Source organism: Pavona decussata, unplaced genomic scaffold (genome assembly GCF_977016875.1).
Source record: "Pavona decussata unplaced genomic scaffold, jaPavDecu1.1 SCAFFOLD_1327, whole genome shotgun sequence".
NCBI classification, from domain to species: domain Eukaryota; kingdom Metazoa; phylum Cnidaria; class Anthozoa; order Scleractinia; family Agariciidae; genus Pavona; species Pavona decussata.
Window position 1 is genome coordinate 1 of NW_028146016.1, and position 16,426 is coordinate 16,426.

The 16,426-nt window shown below is 40.4% G+C and overlaps 1 protein-coding gene across 2 annotated transcripts; it reads left to right on the plus strand.

Annotated features, from left to right (window-relative positions):
- Positions 1 to 10,813: 10,813 nt before the first annotated feature.
- LOC146448158 (uncharacterized) lies at positions 10,814 to 16,407 on the plus strand. 2 transcript variants are annotated; one of them, XM_085102692.1, is made up of 5 exons: positions 10,814 to 11,472; positions 12,161 to 15,024; positions 15,640 to 15,720; positions 15,815 to 15,907; positions 16,183 to 16,407. In XM_085102692.1, the coding sequence occupies exons 1-5, from the start codon at positions 11,450 to 11,452 to the stop codon at positions 16,404 to 16,406; spliced, it is 3,285 nt and encodes a 1,094-aa protein (XP_084958818.1). In that variant the 5' UTR covers positions 10,814 to 11,449; the 3' UTR covers position 16,407. The 2 variants fall into 2 exon arrangements, with proteins under 2 accessions (XP_084958818.1, XP_084958817.1); XM_085102691.1 differs by having other exon boundaries at positions 10,814 to 15,024.
- Positions 16,408 to 16,426: the final 19 nt, after the last annotated feature.

Genomic DNA, 16,426 nt, shown 5'->3' on the forward strand with positions numbered 1-16,426 from the left:
TGCGAGCGCTACGAAAAGAGGACGGACATTTTTCTTCCAGTAAGATTAAGGAGCGGGCTGGTCTAAAGCCTAATGAAGTAATCAGCAGGACCGTTTGGCGTTTTCTGCACAAGGAAGGCTACCACTACCTGCAGGCGCGTAAAAAAGGCTTGATGTCCGAGGATGACATGCGTCAACGTGTTCACTTTGCAAAGAATATAAAAAATAACCACTCTCGGGATATTTGGTGCAATACGGTTGCTTTCTATTTGGATGGTGTCAGTTTCTATTATAAAAGAAATCTGGCGGATCAAGCTAGAACGCCACAAGGGAGAGTATGGAGGAGAGCGTGCGAAGGGCTTATTCAGGGATGCACAGCTAAAGGATGCAAAGAGGGGAGTGGAGGTCGCGTTTTAAGATTAATGGTGGCCATTAGTTACGGTAAAGGAGTAATTGAGTGTCATGCATATGATAATCTGGACAGCCGTTCATTTGCCTCTTTTGTTAATGGAAAATTTGATTCTATGTTTGCAAGAGCAGACAAGAATGGTTCTCGCATGTTTGTACAACTCAACGCACCGAACCAGAATTCTGCTCTTGTTAGAAGAGTACTTAAAATAAAAAGGGCAAAACAATTATGTATTCCGCCTCGCAGCCGTGACATAGATGCTATCGAGAATTTCTTTAATCTTGTTTAAAAAAAGCTGAGAAAACAGGTTGTAGAATTAAACATTACGCGTGAGACATTCGATGAATTTTCATCACGGGTAATTAGAACAATGTACAACTTTCCATCAGAGGTAATCGACAAGATTATAGACACTATGGGTGGCCGTATGGATGCCATTATTACTGGAAAAGGACAACGCACTAAGTATTAATACTTGTATTCAATATACATTTATTATTCTTGCAACTCAGGACACGAAAGCAGTCTTTTCTGACCAAATAATAATCAGAAGATTACGTCACGCTAGTATTTTATTGTGTTACATAGTACAGCGTGCGTGACAGGCATGTCACAAACGTCAACAAATACATTCTACAAGAGAAAATGTGTCCATTTCTTGCCGTAACATCTACCTTTCTTCCGTTTGTTTACATATAACTCTTAATAACGCAAAATACTTTAATTGCATACGATTAACAAGAAGACATTTAGCACTTTCAACGATTAACAACGATTAACAGCAGTTTTGTATTAAAAGAAATGACTATCTATTCTTTTCAAGAGCATTCGGTGTTAACCGTTGAAAACCTGTGTTAATCGTTGTTTTATTTCACCATTGCCTTGAAACTGTCAAGTTAATCGTTACATGCCGAATTCTAGGTCTGGCTCGCCACAAATAAGCCGGCTTACAAAACATCGTGCACATGGCGGGATTTCTCTTTGCTGCTCCCGCGGGATTTGAAAATTGAAATAAAAAATTCTCCAACGCACATTCATCATTTCCGTTTCACGTTCATCTACTAAGCCATTTTTAATATACATGAGCGGACACTTTCCTGTGCAGAAGATTGGAGTATCAGCAGTCAGGGAAATATCCTTTGCAAAATGAGTTTTTGGTGCGCGCTGAAATAGTTGTGATGCTTGTTGGAAAAGTGAACTGAAATCCCAAATTCCTTCAATAAAAATTCCTTCGCCGATAACCAGCGTTCATTACGATCCAGTTTCAGCGCGAGATGATAATGTTCACCACCGTTCTTATGTTTCTCCCGACAGCAACACCACTGAACAACTCTCCCTTTGCCTTGCAATTGAGAAAATGCGTACACAACTGCTGAGGCGACATTTTCCCGGGTTGGAAATTTAGTAATATCTGCCTGGCTATTAATGCCACCAAATAAACACTGCGTAGGTCACTTCTAAGGAGAGAATCTTCGGATAACGATTTACCCGACTCCTCTGAACTAGATTCATCACTTTCATAGCTTTTCAAAAGATCCATAGTGTTGGTGGTTACTAATTTCACTGAACAATGGCAAAACAAGTGGCCAGAACGACACGCGAGTTGTTTATATCACGACCGGCATGATCTATTTTTGGCTTGTTACATCTCTGCTAAATAAAACACTGACGTTAACGTACGCGTAACTTAGAGAACACCGACCGGTGTGTCTATCCACGGGTCCCGGGAAGTTCAAACTTTTTGAGTTCTGAGGAAATGGAAAAAAATTGGCTGACACAATCGTGGACAAAACGGTTAAGAAAACGTACCCTTCCAAGCGTTTTGACAAGTAAACAATCGAACGACCATATTTTCCCCGCCCCCCTCCCCCCAACTCAATGTTGTTTGGTGGGTCACGAACAGTTTCACGGCAATCAGCATTTCCCAAATCAACATTGTATAGGGGGAGGGGGGGAGGGAGAAGGAACTTGTAGAAATTCGAGGGGAGGAATAGGAAATAATTGTTTTTGGTAGGCCGCGTTCAGATTTCTTAACGAGAATTGTCCACGATTGTAAAACAGACAAATTGTTTAAAAACAGAGATATAACCCTGCACAGAAACCCGGTCGGGTGATATGTAATTGGACATTGGGTACTAATTAACGTCCAGGAATATTGCCGTTAATTGGTTCTAATTCGCGGAGATAATGGTTGTAATTAATTTGTAACGCAAAGAGATGCATTATCTCATCAGCTCGCCAGTTATACAATGGTTTTTACGAGCGCCATTGACTCGCAAAGAAAGGCGTATATTGCATATTTGGCGCGGCAGAAGATATTACCAGCCGTAGAGATACTGAAACAATGCAACATTTCACTTGCATCGGTATACAGAATTCGAGACGAGTTCATATCCGTGAAACAGACCGGTCCCGTTTATACGCGCAGGAGGACCTCCGAGCAAGTTGTGCGCGCGTGACCAGAGAAAAATTATTCGCTGTTTGCGAGCGCTACGAAAAGAGGACGGACATTTTTCTTCCAGTAAGATTAAGGAGCGGGCTGGTCTAAAGCCTAATGAAGTAATCAGCAGGACCGTTTGGCGTTTTCTGCACAAGGAAGGCTACCACTACCTGCAGGCGCGTAAAAAAGGCTTGATGTCCGAGGATGACATGCGTCAACGTGTTCACTTTGCAAAGAATATAAAAAATAACCACTCTCGGGATATTTGGTGCAATACGGTTGCTTTCTATTTGGATGGTGTCAGTTTCTATTATAAAAGAAATCTGGCGGATCAAGCTAGAACGCCACAAGGGAGAGTATGGAGGAGAGCGTGCGAAGGGCTTATTCAGGGATGCACAGCTAAAGGATGCAAAGAGGGGAGTGGAGGTCGCGTTTTAAGATTAATGGTGGCCATTAGTTACGGTAAAGGAGTAATTGAGTGTCATGCATATGATAATCTGGACAGCCGTTCATTTGCCTCTTTTGTTAATGGAAAATTTGATTCTATGTTTGCAAGAGCAGACAAGAATGGTTCTCGCATGTTTGTACAACTCAACGCACCGAACCAGAATTCTGCTCTTGTTAGAAGAGTACTTAAAATAAAAAGGGCAAAACAATTATGTATTCCGCCTCGCAGCCGTGACATAGATGCTATCGAGAATTTCTTTAATCTTGTTTAAAAAAAGCTGAGAAAACAGGTTGTAGAATTAAACATTACGCGTGAGACATTCGATGAATTTTCATCACGGGTAATTAGAACAATGTACAACTTTCCATCAGAGGTAATCGACAAGATTATAGACACTATGGGTGGCCGTATGGATGCCATTATTACTGGAAAAGGACAACGCACTAAGTATTAATACTTGTATTCAATATACATTTATTATTCTTGCAACTCAGGACACGAAAGCAGTCTTTTCTGACCAAATAATAATCAGAAGATTACGTCACGCTAGTATTTTATTGTGTTACATAGTACAGCGTGCGTGACAGGCATGTCACAAACGTCAACAAATACATTCTACAAGAGAAAATGTGTCCATTTCTTGCCGTAACATCTACCTTTCTTCCGTTTGTTTACATATAACTCTTAATAACGCAAAATACTTTAATTGCATACGATTAACAAGAAGACATTTAGCACTTTCAACGATTAACAACGATTAACAGCAGTTTTGTATTAAAAGAAATGACTATCTATTCTTTTCAAGAGCATTCGGTGTTAACCGTTGAAAACCTGTGTTAATCGTTGTTTTATTTCACCATTGCCTTGAAACTGTCAAGTTAATCGTTACATGCCGAATTCTAGGTCTGGCTCGCCACAAATAAGCCGGCTTACAAAACATCGTGCACATGGCGGGATTTCTCTTTGCTGCTCCCGCGGGATTTGAAAATTGAAATAAAAAATTCTCCAACGCACATTCATCATTTCCGTTTCACGTTCATCTACTAAGCCATTTTTAATATACATGAGCGGACACTTTCCTGTGCAGAAGATTGGAGTATCAGCAGTCAGGGAAATATCCTTTGCAAAATGAGTTTTTGGTGCGCGCTGAAATAGTTGTGATGCTTGTTGGAAAAGTGAACTGAAATCCCAAATTCCTTCAATAAAAATTCCTTCGCCGATAACCAGCGTTCATTACGATCCAGTTTCAGCGCGAGATGATAATGTTCACCACCGTTCTTATGTTTCTCCCGACAGCAACACCACTGAACAACTCTCCCTTTGCCTTGCAATTGAGAAAATGCGTACACAACTGCTGAGGCGACATTTTCCCGGGTTGGAAATTTAGTAATATCTGCCTGGCTATTAATGCCACCAAATAAACACTGCGTAGGTCACTTCTAAGGAGAGAATCTTCGGATAACGATTTACCCGACTCCTCTGAACTAGATTCATCACTTTCATAGCTTTTCAAAAGATCCATAGTGTTGGTGGTTACTAATTTCACTGAACAATGGCAAAACAAGTGGCCAGAACGACACGCGAGTTGTTTATATCACGACCGGCATGATCTATTTTTGGCTTGTTACATCTCTGCTAAATAAAACACTGACGTTAACGTACGCGTAACTTAGAGAACACCGACCGGTGTGTCTATCCACGGGTCCCGGGAAGTTCAAACTTTTTGAGTTCTGAGGAAATGGAAAAAAATTGGCTGACACAATCGTGGACAAAACGGTTAAGAAAACGTACCCTTCCAAGCGTTTTGACAAGTAAACAATCGAACGACCATATTTTCCCCGCCCCCCTCCCCCCAACTCAATGTTGTTTGGTGGGTCACGAACAGTTTCACGGCAATCAGCATTTCCCAAATCAACATTGTATAGGGGGAGGGGGGGAGGGAGAAGGAACTTGTAGAAATTCGAGGGGAGGAATAGGAAATAATTGTTTTTGGTAGGCCGCGTTCAGATTTCTTAACGAGAATTGTCCACGATTGTAAAACAGACAAATTGTTTAAAAACAGAGATATAACCCTGCACAGAAACCCGGTCGGGTGATATGTAATTGGACATTGGGTACTAATTAACGTCCAGGAATATTGCCGTTAATTGGTTCTAATTCGCGGAGATAATGGTTGTAATTAATTTGTAACGCAAAGAGATGCATTATCTCATCAGCTCGCCAGTTATACAATGGTTTTTACGAGCGCCATTGACTCGCAAAGAAAGGCGTATATTGCATATTTGGCGCGGCAGAAGATATTACCAGCCGTAGAGATACTGAAACAATGCAACATTTCACTTGCATCGGTATACAGAATTCGAGACGAGTTCATATCCGTGAAACAGACCGGTCCCGTTTATACGCGCAGGAGGACCTCCGAGCAAGTTGTGCGCGCGTGACCAGAGAAAAATTATTCGCTGTTTGCGAGCGCTACGAAAAGAGGACGGACATTTTTCTTCCAGTAAGATTAAGGAGCGGGCTGGTCTAAAGCCTAATGAAGTAATCAGCAGGACCGTTTGGCGTTTTCTGCACAAGGAAGGCTACCACTACCTGCAGGCGCGTAAAAAAGGCTTGATGTCCGAGGATGACATGCGTCAACGTGTTCACTTTGCAAAGAATATAAAAAATAACCACTCTCGGGATATTTGGTGCAATACGGTTGCTTTCTATTTGGATGGTGTCAGTTTCTATTATAAAAGAAATCTGGCGGATCAAGCTAGAACGCCACAAGGGAGAGTATGGAGGAGAGCGTGCGAAGGGCTTATTCAGGGATGCACAGCTAAAGGATGCAAAGAGGGGAGTGGAGGTCGCGTTTTAAGATTAATGGTGGCCATTAGTTACGGTAAAGGAGTAATTGAGTGTCATGCATATGATAATCTGGACAGCCGTTCATTTGCCTCTTTTGTTAATGGAAAATTTGATTCTATGTTTGCAAGAGCAGACAAGAATGGTTCTCGCATGTTTGTACAACTCAACGCACCGAACCAGAATTCTGCTCTTGTTAGAAGAGTACTTAAAATAAAAAGGGCAAAACAATTATGTATTCCGCCTCGCAGCCGTGACATAGATGCTATCGAGAATTTCTTTAATCTTGTTTAAAAAAAGCTGAGAAAACAGGTTGTAGAATTAAACATTACGCGTGAGACATTCGATGAATTTTCATCACGGGTAATTAGAACAATGTACAACTTTCCATCAGAGGTAATCGACAAGATTATAGACACTATGGGTGGCCGTATGGATGCCATTATTACTGGAAAAGGACAACGCACTAAGTATTAATACTTGTATTCAATATACATTTATTATTCTTGCAACTCAGGACACGAAAGCAGTCTTTTCTGACCAAATAATAATCAGAAGATTACGTCACGCTAGTATTTTATTGTGTTACATAGTACAGCGTGCGTGACAGGCATGTCACAAACGTCAACAAATACATTCTACAAGAGAAAATGTGTCCATTTCTTGCCGTAACATCTACCTTTCTTCCGTTTGTTTACATATAACTCTTAATAACGCAAAATACTTTAATTGCATACGATTAACAAGAAGACATTTAGCACTTTCAACGATTAACAACGATTAACAGCAGTTTTGTATTAAAAGAAATGACTATCTATTCTTTTCAAGAGCATTCGGTGTTAACCGTTGAAAACCTGTGTTAATCGTTGTTTTATTTCACCATTGCCTTGAAACTGTCAAGTTAATCGTTACATGCCGAATTCTAGGTCTGGCTCGCCACAAATAAGCCGGCTTACAAAACATCGTGCACATGGCGGGATTTCTCTTTGCTGCTCCCGCGGGATTTGAAAATTGAAATAAAAAATTCTCCAACGCACATTCATCATTTCCGTTTCACGTTCATCTACTAAGCCATTTTTAATATACATGAGCGGACACTTTCCTGTGCAGAAGATTGGAGTATCAGCAGTCAGGGAAATATCCTTTGCAAAATGAGTTTTTGGTGCGCGCTGAAATAGTTGTGATGCTTGTTGGAAAAGTGAACTGAAATCCCAAATTCCTTCAATAAAAATTCCTTCGCCGATAACCAGCGTTCATTACGATCCAGTTTCAGCGCGAGATGATAATGTTCACCACCGTTCTTATGTTTCTCCCGACAGCAACACCACTGAACAACTCTCCCTTTGCCTTGCAATTGAGAAAATGCGTACACAACTGCTGAGGCGACATTTTCCCGGGTTGGAAATTTAGTAATATCTGCCTGGCTATTAATGCCACCAAATAAACACTGCGTAGGTCACTTCTAAGGAGAGAATCTTCGGATAACGATTTACCCGACTCCTCTGAACTAGATTCATCACTTTCATAGCTTTTCAAAAGATCCATAGTGTTGGTGGTTACTAATTTCACTGAACAATGGCAAAACAAGTGGCCAGAACGACACGCGAGTTGTTTATATCACGACCGGCATGATCTATTTTTGGCTTGTTACATCTCTGCTAAATAAAACACTGACGTTAACGTACGCGTAACTTAGAGAACACCGACCGGTGTGTCTATCCACGGGTCCCGGGAAGTTCAAACTTTTTGAGTTCTGAGGAAATGGAAAAAAATTGGCTGACACAATCGTGGACAAAACGGTTAAGAAAACGTACCCTTCCAAGCGTTTTGACAAGTAAACAATCGAACGACCATATTTTCCCCGCCCCCCTCCCCCCAACTCAATGTTGTTTGGTGGGTCACGAACAGTTTCACGGCAATCAGCATTTCCCAAATCAACATTGTATAGGGGGAGGGGGGGAGGGAGAAGGAACTTGTAGAAATTCGAGGGGAGGAATAGGAAATAATTGTTTTTGGTAGGCCGCGTTCAGATTTCTTAACGAGAATTGTCCACGATTGTAAAACAGACAAATTGTTTAAAAACAGAGATATAACCCTGCACAGAAACCCGGTCGGGTGATATGTAATTGGACATTGGGTACTAATTAACGTCCAGGAATATTGCCGTTAATTGGTTCTAATTCGCGGAGATAATGGTTGTAATTAATTTGTAACGCAAAGAGATGCATTATCTCATCAGCTCGCCAGTTATACAATGGTTTTTACGAGCGCCATTGACTCGCAAAGAAAGGCGTATATTGCATATTTGGCGCGGCAGAAGATATTACCAGCCGTAGAGATACTGAAACAATGCAACATTTCACTTGCATCGGTATACAGAATTCGAGACGAGTTCATATCCGTGAAACAGACCGGTCCCGTTTATACGCGCAGGAGGACCTCCGAGCAAGTTGTGCGCGCGTGACCAGAGAAAAATTATTCGCTGTTTGCGAGCGCTACGAAAAGAGGACGGACATTTTTCTTCCAGTAAGATTAAGGAGCGGGCTGGTCTAAAGCCTAATGAAGTAATCAGCAGGACCGTTTGGCGTTTTCTGCACAAGGAAGGCTACCACTACCTGCAGGCGCGTAAAAAAGGCTTGATGTCCGAGGATGACATGCGTCAACGTGTTCACTTTGCAAAGAATATAAAAAATAACCACTCTCGGGATATTTGGTGCAATACGGTTGCTTTCTATTTGGATGGTGTCAGTTTCTATTATAAAAGAAATCTGGCGGATCAAGCTAGAACGCCACAAGGGAGAGTATGGAGGAGAGCGTGCGAAGGGCTTATTCAGGGATGCACAGCTAAAGGATGCAAAGAGGGGAGTGGAGGTCGCGTTTTAAGATTAATGGTGGCCATTAGTTACGGTAAAGGAGTAATTGAGTGTCATGCATATGATAATCTGGACAGCCGTTCATTTGCCTCTTTTGTTAATGGAAAATTTGATTCTATGTTTGCAAGAGCAGACAAGAATGGTTCTCGCATGTTTGTACAACTCAACGCACCGAACCAGAATTCTGCTCTTGTTAGAAGAGTACTTAAAATAAAAAGGGCAAAACAATTATGTATTCCGCCTCGCAGCCGTGACATAGATGCTATCGAGAATTTCTTTAATCTTGTTTAAAAAAAGCTGAGAAAACAGGTTGTAGAATTAAACATTACGCGTGAGACATTCGATGAATTTTCATCACGGGTAATTAGAACAATGTACAACTTTCCATCAGAGGTAATCGACAAGATTATAGACACTATGGGTGGCCGTATGGATGCCATTATTACTGGAAAAGGACAACGCACTAAGTATTAATACTTGTATTCAATATACATTTATTATTCTTGCAACTCAGGACACGAAAGCAGTCTTTTCTGACCAAATAATAATCAGAAGATTACGTCACGCTAGTATTTTATTGTGTTACATAGTACAGCGTGCGTGACAGGCATGTCACAAACGTCAACAAATACATTCTACAAGAGAAAATGTGTCCATTTCTTGCCGTAACATCTACCTTTCTTCCGTTTGTTTACATATAACTCTTAATAACGCAAAATACTTTAATTGCATACGATTAACAAGAAGACATTTAGCACTTTCAACGATTAACAACGATTAACAGCAGTTTTGTATTAAAAGAAATGACTATCTATTCTTTTCAAGAGCATTCGGTGTTAACCGTTGAAAACCTGTGTTAATCGTTGTTTTATTTCACCATTGCCTTGAAACTGTCAAGTTAATCGTTACATGCCGAATTCTAGGTCTGGCTCGCCACAAATAAGCCGGCTTACAAAACATCGTGCACATGGCGGGATTTCTCTTTGCTGCTCCCGCGGGATTTGAAAATTGAAATAAAAAATTCTCCAACGCACATTCATCATTTCCGTTTCACGTTCATCTACTAAGCCATTTTTAATATACATGAGCGGACACTTTCCTGTGCAGAAGATTGGAGTATCAGCAGTCAGGGAAATATCCTTTGCAAAATGAGTTTTTGGTGCGCGCTGAAATAGTTGTGATGCTTGTTGGAAAAGTGAACTGAAATCCCAAATTCCTTCAATAAAAATTCCTTCGCCGATAACCAGCGTTCATTACGATCCAGTTTCAGCGCGAGATGATAATGTTCACCACCGTTCTTATGTTTCTCCCGACAGCAACACCACTGAACAACTCTCCCTTTGCCTTGCAATTGAGAAAATGCGTACACAACTGCTGAGGCGACATTTTCCCGGGTTGGAAATTTAGTAATATCTGCCTGGCTATTAATGCCACCAAATAAACACTGCGTAGGTCACTTCTAAGGAGAGAATCTTCGGATAACGATTTACCCGACTCCTCTGAACTAGATTCATCACTTTCATAGCTTTTCAAAAGATCCATAGTGTTGGTGGTTACTAATTTCACTGAACAATGGCAAAACAAGTGGCCAGAACGACACGCGAGTTGTTTATATCACGACCGGCATGATCTATTTTTGGCTTGTTACATCTCTGCTAAATAAAACACTGACGTTAACGTACGCGTAACTTAGAGAACACCGACCGGTGTGTCTATCCACGGCACAGGGAGCAGAGGAGTTATGCTAGAAATTTCAATAAAAAAAACGTTTTACCTCTTAAAATTGCTTTCTCGTATTTCTTTGCGTAGTTAAAACCTCAAATATATGCATTCATTTGCGATCGAATGAGATCGATCGTTTCGAACCGCCATTATTTTGAAAAGTGTCGACCGCTGGGCCAACTGACTGTTGGCGGCAAAGATGTCACAGCAGTAAGAAAAGAGACAAGGGATGAAACAGATTTCGGTCGAATTTTCGTTTCCCAATAACTCGCTACATATTCAACAAATGAGCCCCAGTATTTGCATGCGGTATTGAATTTACGTTATCTTTAAGCTACCTAAACCATTACGATGAAAAGATTCATTAAACGGGCCTTTTCCAGTCGCTCATTTCGGGTTGAAAAGTTGGCTTTTCGTGGGATGTGCACAGCAACATACTGGTGGCGGAAATACGTCATATAAAGTGTCATGCACATGACCGGAAGCCATTTGAATGAGTTTATTGTTGTGAGCATGCGCGCAGTAAGCGTCTTCTGCGAAAGCGTGATTCTCTTCGCGGGTTATTTTGATTGCTCTGAACACTTTCAAATCGGAAATAGTCATTCGATTCTTCTATCTTCTATCGTTTTGGATTTTTCTATCTCGAGAAAATGTGAAACTTACGCGTTGTGTGGTGATATTGAAGGCGTTTTGTTTAGAGAGAGTCTTTTTCGAATCAAAGCGTGGTGGCCATGCAAGGAATGTCGGACGCAAGGTGAGAAGTTTCTTCAATCTTTTGTATTACACTTTCGTGCTTCTTGATTCTGGAAAGTGTGTCTAACTTACTATTGGTATAAGAATGCTGAGAACAGCTTCAGTTAAAAGGAAATCTGTCACGGTGATTTTTCTGCTATTTTTAATAAAGTGGGAGCAAAAACATGGCTAAGTGCTGTTGCCCCGGTGTTGCTCATGCACTCTGAAATGCACATCAATGCAAATGAACATCAAGAGAAATATATCAAGTACATTGTAGTTGAATGAACTGCTACTCTATTTAGATAAATTTTAAAGCCTAAATTTTACAAATTATAACAGTTAGTCTGAATTTTCAAGTCTATACCTCGAGCACCCGATGGCATCACAATGATACCACTTCATTTTAAGCTTCATTACAGTGGCATTGTATTTTTTATCATTATGTTTTGGGTATGTTGCTATAAATGTTGTTTTTGCACCCTTGAATTTTTGAAGTGATGCCCGTGACAGTGTCCCTTTTAACATTTGTGTATAAAAGAATTAAAATTTTCACTTGCATGAACTTGTGTTGCATTCAGATGGCACATGCAATGTGGAGTATCACAGATGCATTTTAGAAACAAATTGCCCATTAGTATTCTCTTTGCAAATATTCTTATGTTCCTTTCCTCTAAACTAAAATATACACTTCCTGTGTCCTTTCGCAGGCTTGTTTCTTTAAGTGAACAGCAACAGCTGATTGTCAATTTAGTTCAAGGAGGGCACAATGTTTATTTTGGCGGCATTGCTGGTTCTGGAAAGACATATGTTGCTAAACATGTTTTGGATGTCCTCAGTTGGAAGAACAAGAAGTTTGCCTGCACGTGTACTACAGGCATTGCCTGTACCCTCTATGGTGAGATCCCTGCCTGCACAATCCATTCATTTGCCGGAATTGGACATTGTAGGGGAACCAAAGAACAGCTCTTGCGTAATGTGTTGGCCAATCAGGAATGCACCAACAGGTGGAGATTGACTGACATTCTCTTTATTGATGAAATTTCTATGTTGAGCAAACAGACATTTGAAACTATTAACTATATTGCTCAAAACATTCGTAATTCCAATTATATGTTTGGGGGTTTGCAAGTGGTGGCATTTGGAGACTTTCTGCAATTACCTCCAGTGCCAAGTGCAATTGATGAGGGAAAGTATGCTTTTCAAAGCGAATCATGGCAGTTCGTATTCCCTCATCAAGTGATTCTAGAGGATAGTTTCCGTGCGAAAGATGACAGCGAACTTGTCAACCTCCTCAAAGATATTTCTGTAGGTCGCTGCAGTGATCAATCTATAAACTTAATTAAAACCCTCAGCAGACCACTAGATCCAGCAGAATTAGAGCTTGACTACATTACACAAGTCTTTCCCCTTAATGAGGATGTTGACTATTCAAACATGTGCACCTTGGACAGCCTGCCAGGTCAAGAAGTTGTATTCCAAGCATACGACATCGGAGAAAAGAAATTGTTGAACAGAGAGTTAATCGCAAATGAAAAATTGGTTCTCAAAGTTGGAGCGAAAGTTATGTTCATTTACAACGTAAATGACCGCATCAAGAATGGTGTGCAAGGAACTGTTGCTTCATTTTTGAATGGACTGCCAGTGGTCACTACAAGCGATGGAACAGAGGGTGTCGTGGTTGAAAGGGTGACCTGGTCTGTGTATGACAGAATGGATATTCACAAGTTGGTTGGAACGCGTACTCAGATTCCATTGAAATTGGCGTGGGCTATGACTGTGCACAAAGCCCAAGGGAAAACACTGGAAGCAGTCGAAGTGCATTGCGGAAAAGAATTTGCTCCAGGACATTTGTATGTTGCCATGTCAAGAGTAAAATCAAAGGATCACCTACGAGTGATTGGTTTTAACAAGAATCGTCTGATTCCAGCAGCACCAGAAGTTTTGGATTTTCTTGATAATGTGAAAAATGCTCCAACGGAACCTGGAAACAAGTGCTGTCAATTGACATCACCACAATCTACCAAGAGTCTCCCTTCCATAGAGGAAGAATTTGATTTGGATGAGGAACCTTTGTGCGAAGACGACTTTGACCAAATTGATGCTATTGCCCAAGCCTTTCTAAATTCTAATGTTGCCCAGGCTGAAGACGATGTGATAGACTTAGACACTTTGTTATCACAGATGTCAGAATCAGAGGAATTCCACAAAATTCCTGATGACTTTGACTATGTCACTTTTCTGAGAACACTGTCAATGAAAGAAGAGGAATTGCATACACAAGGATTAGTGACCAATGTCAATGCCCTTTTTTCATCTCTGTGTCAGCCAGAATTCCTGCAGTCAACTAAAGTTTTTGTTAGTGTGCAGTGGAATAAAATATTTTCACTGATAAGACAGCAAGTCTCTGAAAACCCAAACAGGAAAGTGAGACGAAAAGAGTTCACATGCCACTTTGCTGACTTACACTCGTTGCTTGTCTCTGATGCCCTGGAGAAGGAATTTGCCATGTTGATTAACATTCCTGTCTCCATGTTCTCTGAATATCATTACCATGCTTTGACAGAATTAATTTACAGTCTGAATTCAATGGTTTTGAAATCTGTTGTTGGGCAACAATTCCCAATTTTAAGAAATGAAGCTGATGGTATTCATGTCCAAAATATGTCAGCCGAAGGGAAAGGAAAGATCAGATATTGTGGTGCCTGGGCTATTGCCAAAGAAAGACACCGATGCAAGGAATACTTCAAGAGTAACATTCACTCATCAGATCCTGTAGTACGTAAGAAAGCAAAAGAAGCCTATGCTAAGAAAGAACTTCTTGAACAATTGATTTGGTCAAGTGGTACAGCAAAAGAAGAAGCAAAGTACCAGGATACTCTAAATGTGACTTTGTCGTGGACATATGAGAAAGGAAGACTTGTCCACATCACAGACCAGATGTTTGAGTGGAGTCTTGAGTTAGAGCAAGAGAGAGTAAATTTGCTTAACAACCAAAGTCTGGCAACAAACAAAGAGGATTTAGTAAGCATCACACTTGTTAGGATGCTGGACAATCAACAGCTAAAAGACAAGTGGAAAGCTCTATTTTCTCAGCAAGAAAGTGAAAACAGTGATGAGTCCTTGTGTGATGCTGATTTAATTGTGCAGCTGTATGAGAATGTGATCACCAGATACGTGAAAATGGGTGTTGGTGAATTTCTTCGGGATTTCAGAAGAGATTTTAAATTACAGAAAACAGAGGCCCACCGTAAAAAGGTTGTGGAAAAGAAGAAAAAGAAAGACTTGATTGCCAGCAAGGTCACGATGACATCAATTCGAAATGACTCTTCCATTAATCTAAAGAACTCACACATTCGCTTACAAGCAATGATCACTGAACAGGCATTGATCTTTCAGAGTACAGTATACTCCAAAGATGAACTTCAGTTATTATGCACAGCTTATGGCCTTAAATTTAAACGAAGCGAGTCTAAGGCGAAACTTTCAGAAAAGTTGACTGCCAAAATTCAAGCTTCAAGTGAAGTGCCTAATCCTGCTGTACTGAGGGATGCTACACAACCAGGAAGTTCAGGTGAGACATCAATCTGGTTCAGTACAAAATGATTGAATTATCATTTTAGTTTGATGGGTTCTGAGCTGCTTCATTATAAAAAAATGGAACAGGAACTTGCATAAACTTGTATTTTGCCCAAAGACCGGTACAACAATCAAGAATTTAATTCACTACAATATTACTTGTATTTAATTATCTATGAGGTCCCATTAGGGGTTATAAGGATACAGGATATTTGAGATAAAAATTATTTGGATATGAGATATTGGGAGAAAAATTAAAGGGAAGCGGGGTATTTACAAAAGAGTTTTGGGGATATCAAACATAAAAAAATGTCAAGTTTGAAAGAATCCTAGTAAATCAGTTTATTAAAAAAATTCCTTAACAAAAAGTCTTAAAATATATTGCAAATGCAATTATTTGTAGTTTTTACATATTGACATACTGTACATGTGTATGGATCCTCGAAACCTTACTTACACCCATCTTTTCTATCTCAAAGAATGAGACACCCTTTGTTTTACAATATGTACAGGGTACAGGATTTTTTTAACCCCCAAAAGACTCCCTACCCTCATGAGGATACATTTATTTATTTATTTGTGGTCCATGTGTTTGCACTAATTATTGCAGGTGCAGTGAATCATCAGCAAGAGAATGCCAGAATCATCACTACAGATGCCAGTGTCCAGAGAGAGAGCACAACTTTGCAAGGTTGGTTTGGTTTGTGATGGAAACAACAGTTACATGTACACTATTTATTGCACCATTTTCTGATTACAGTGTACATCATGAAAATTTTTTGCAGTTGCAGTGAGTCAGCAGGTAGTGAGCGAACCAGTTGCAAGTACCTCATCAGAATCTATTATCCAGAGGGACATCACATCTGACCCATTACAAGGTAAGCATGTTATAATCAGCATTGTGTGCTTCCAAAAAATATCCATGCCCCCCCCCCCCCCCCTCCGAGCTAAACTGGAATTTCCAGAGGGGGGTGGGGGTACAAGCCAAAAAACCCTCCTCGGGGGGAGTATGGCTATTTTTTGGAACAACACATCCATTACAATTATATGTACTACATGAAATCTTAAAAAGCCCTGAACATTTACATATTTTTGTGAAAAACATGGGTCACATCATAAAAATAACCTTACAGGTGTCATTGTTTATATTTAGCAGAGATTGTGGTTGGCACTGAAGCTCCTTTACAGGCTGCACGATTGTCTTCAGGAGCAAGTCATGAGCCTATAAGGAAACGGTTCAAGCCCTCCCAAGATGAAGAGGAGATTCTTCGAGAAGATCAGCGTGCCAATGAAGCAATGGCAAGAGCTTATGCAAGATCTATTCAATTTAAGACCACTTTAAAGGCCATAATCACATGGCATGAAAAACACAAATGATTGTTATGTCCTACATTGAG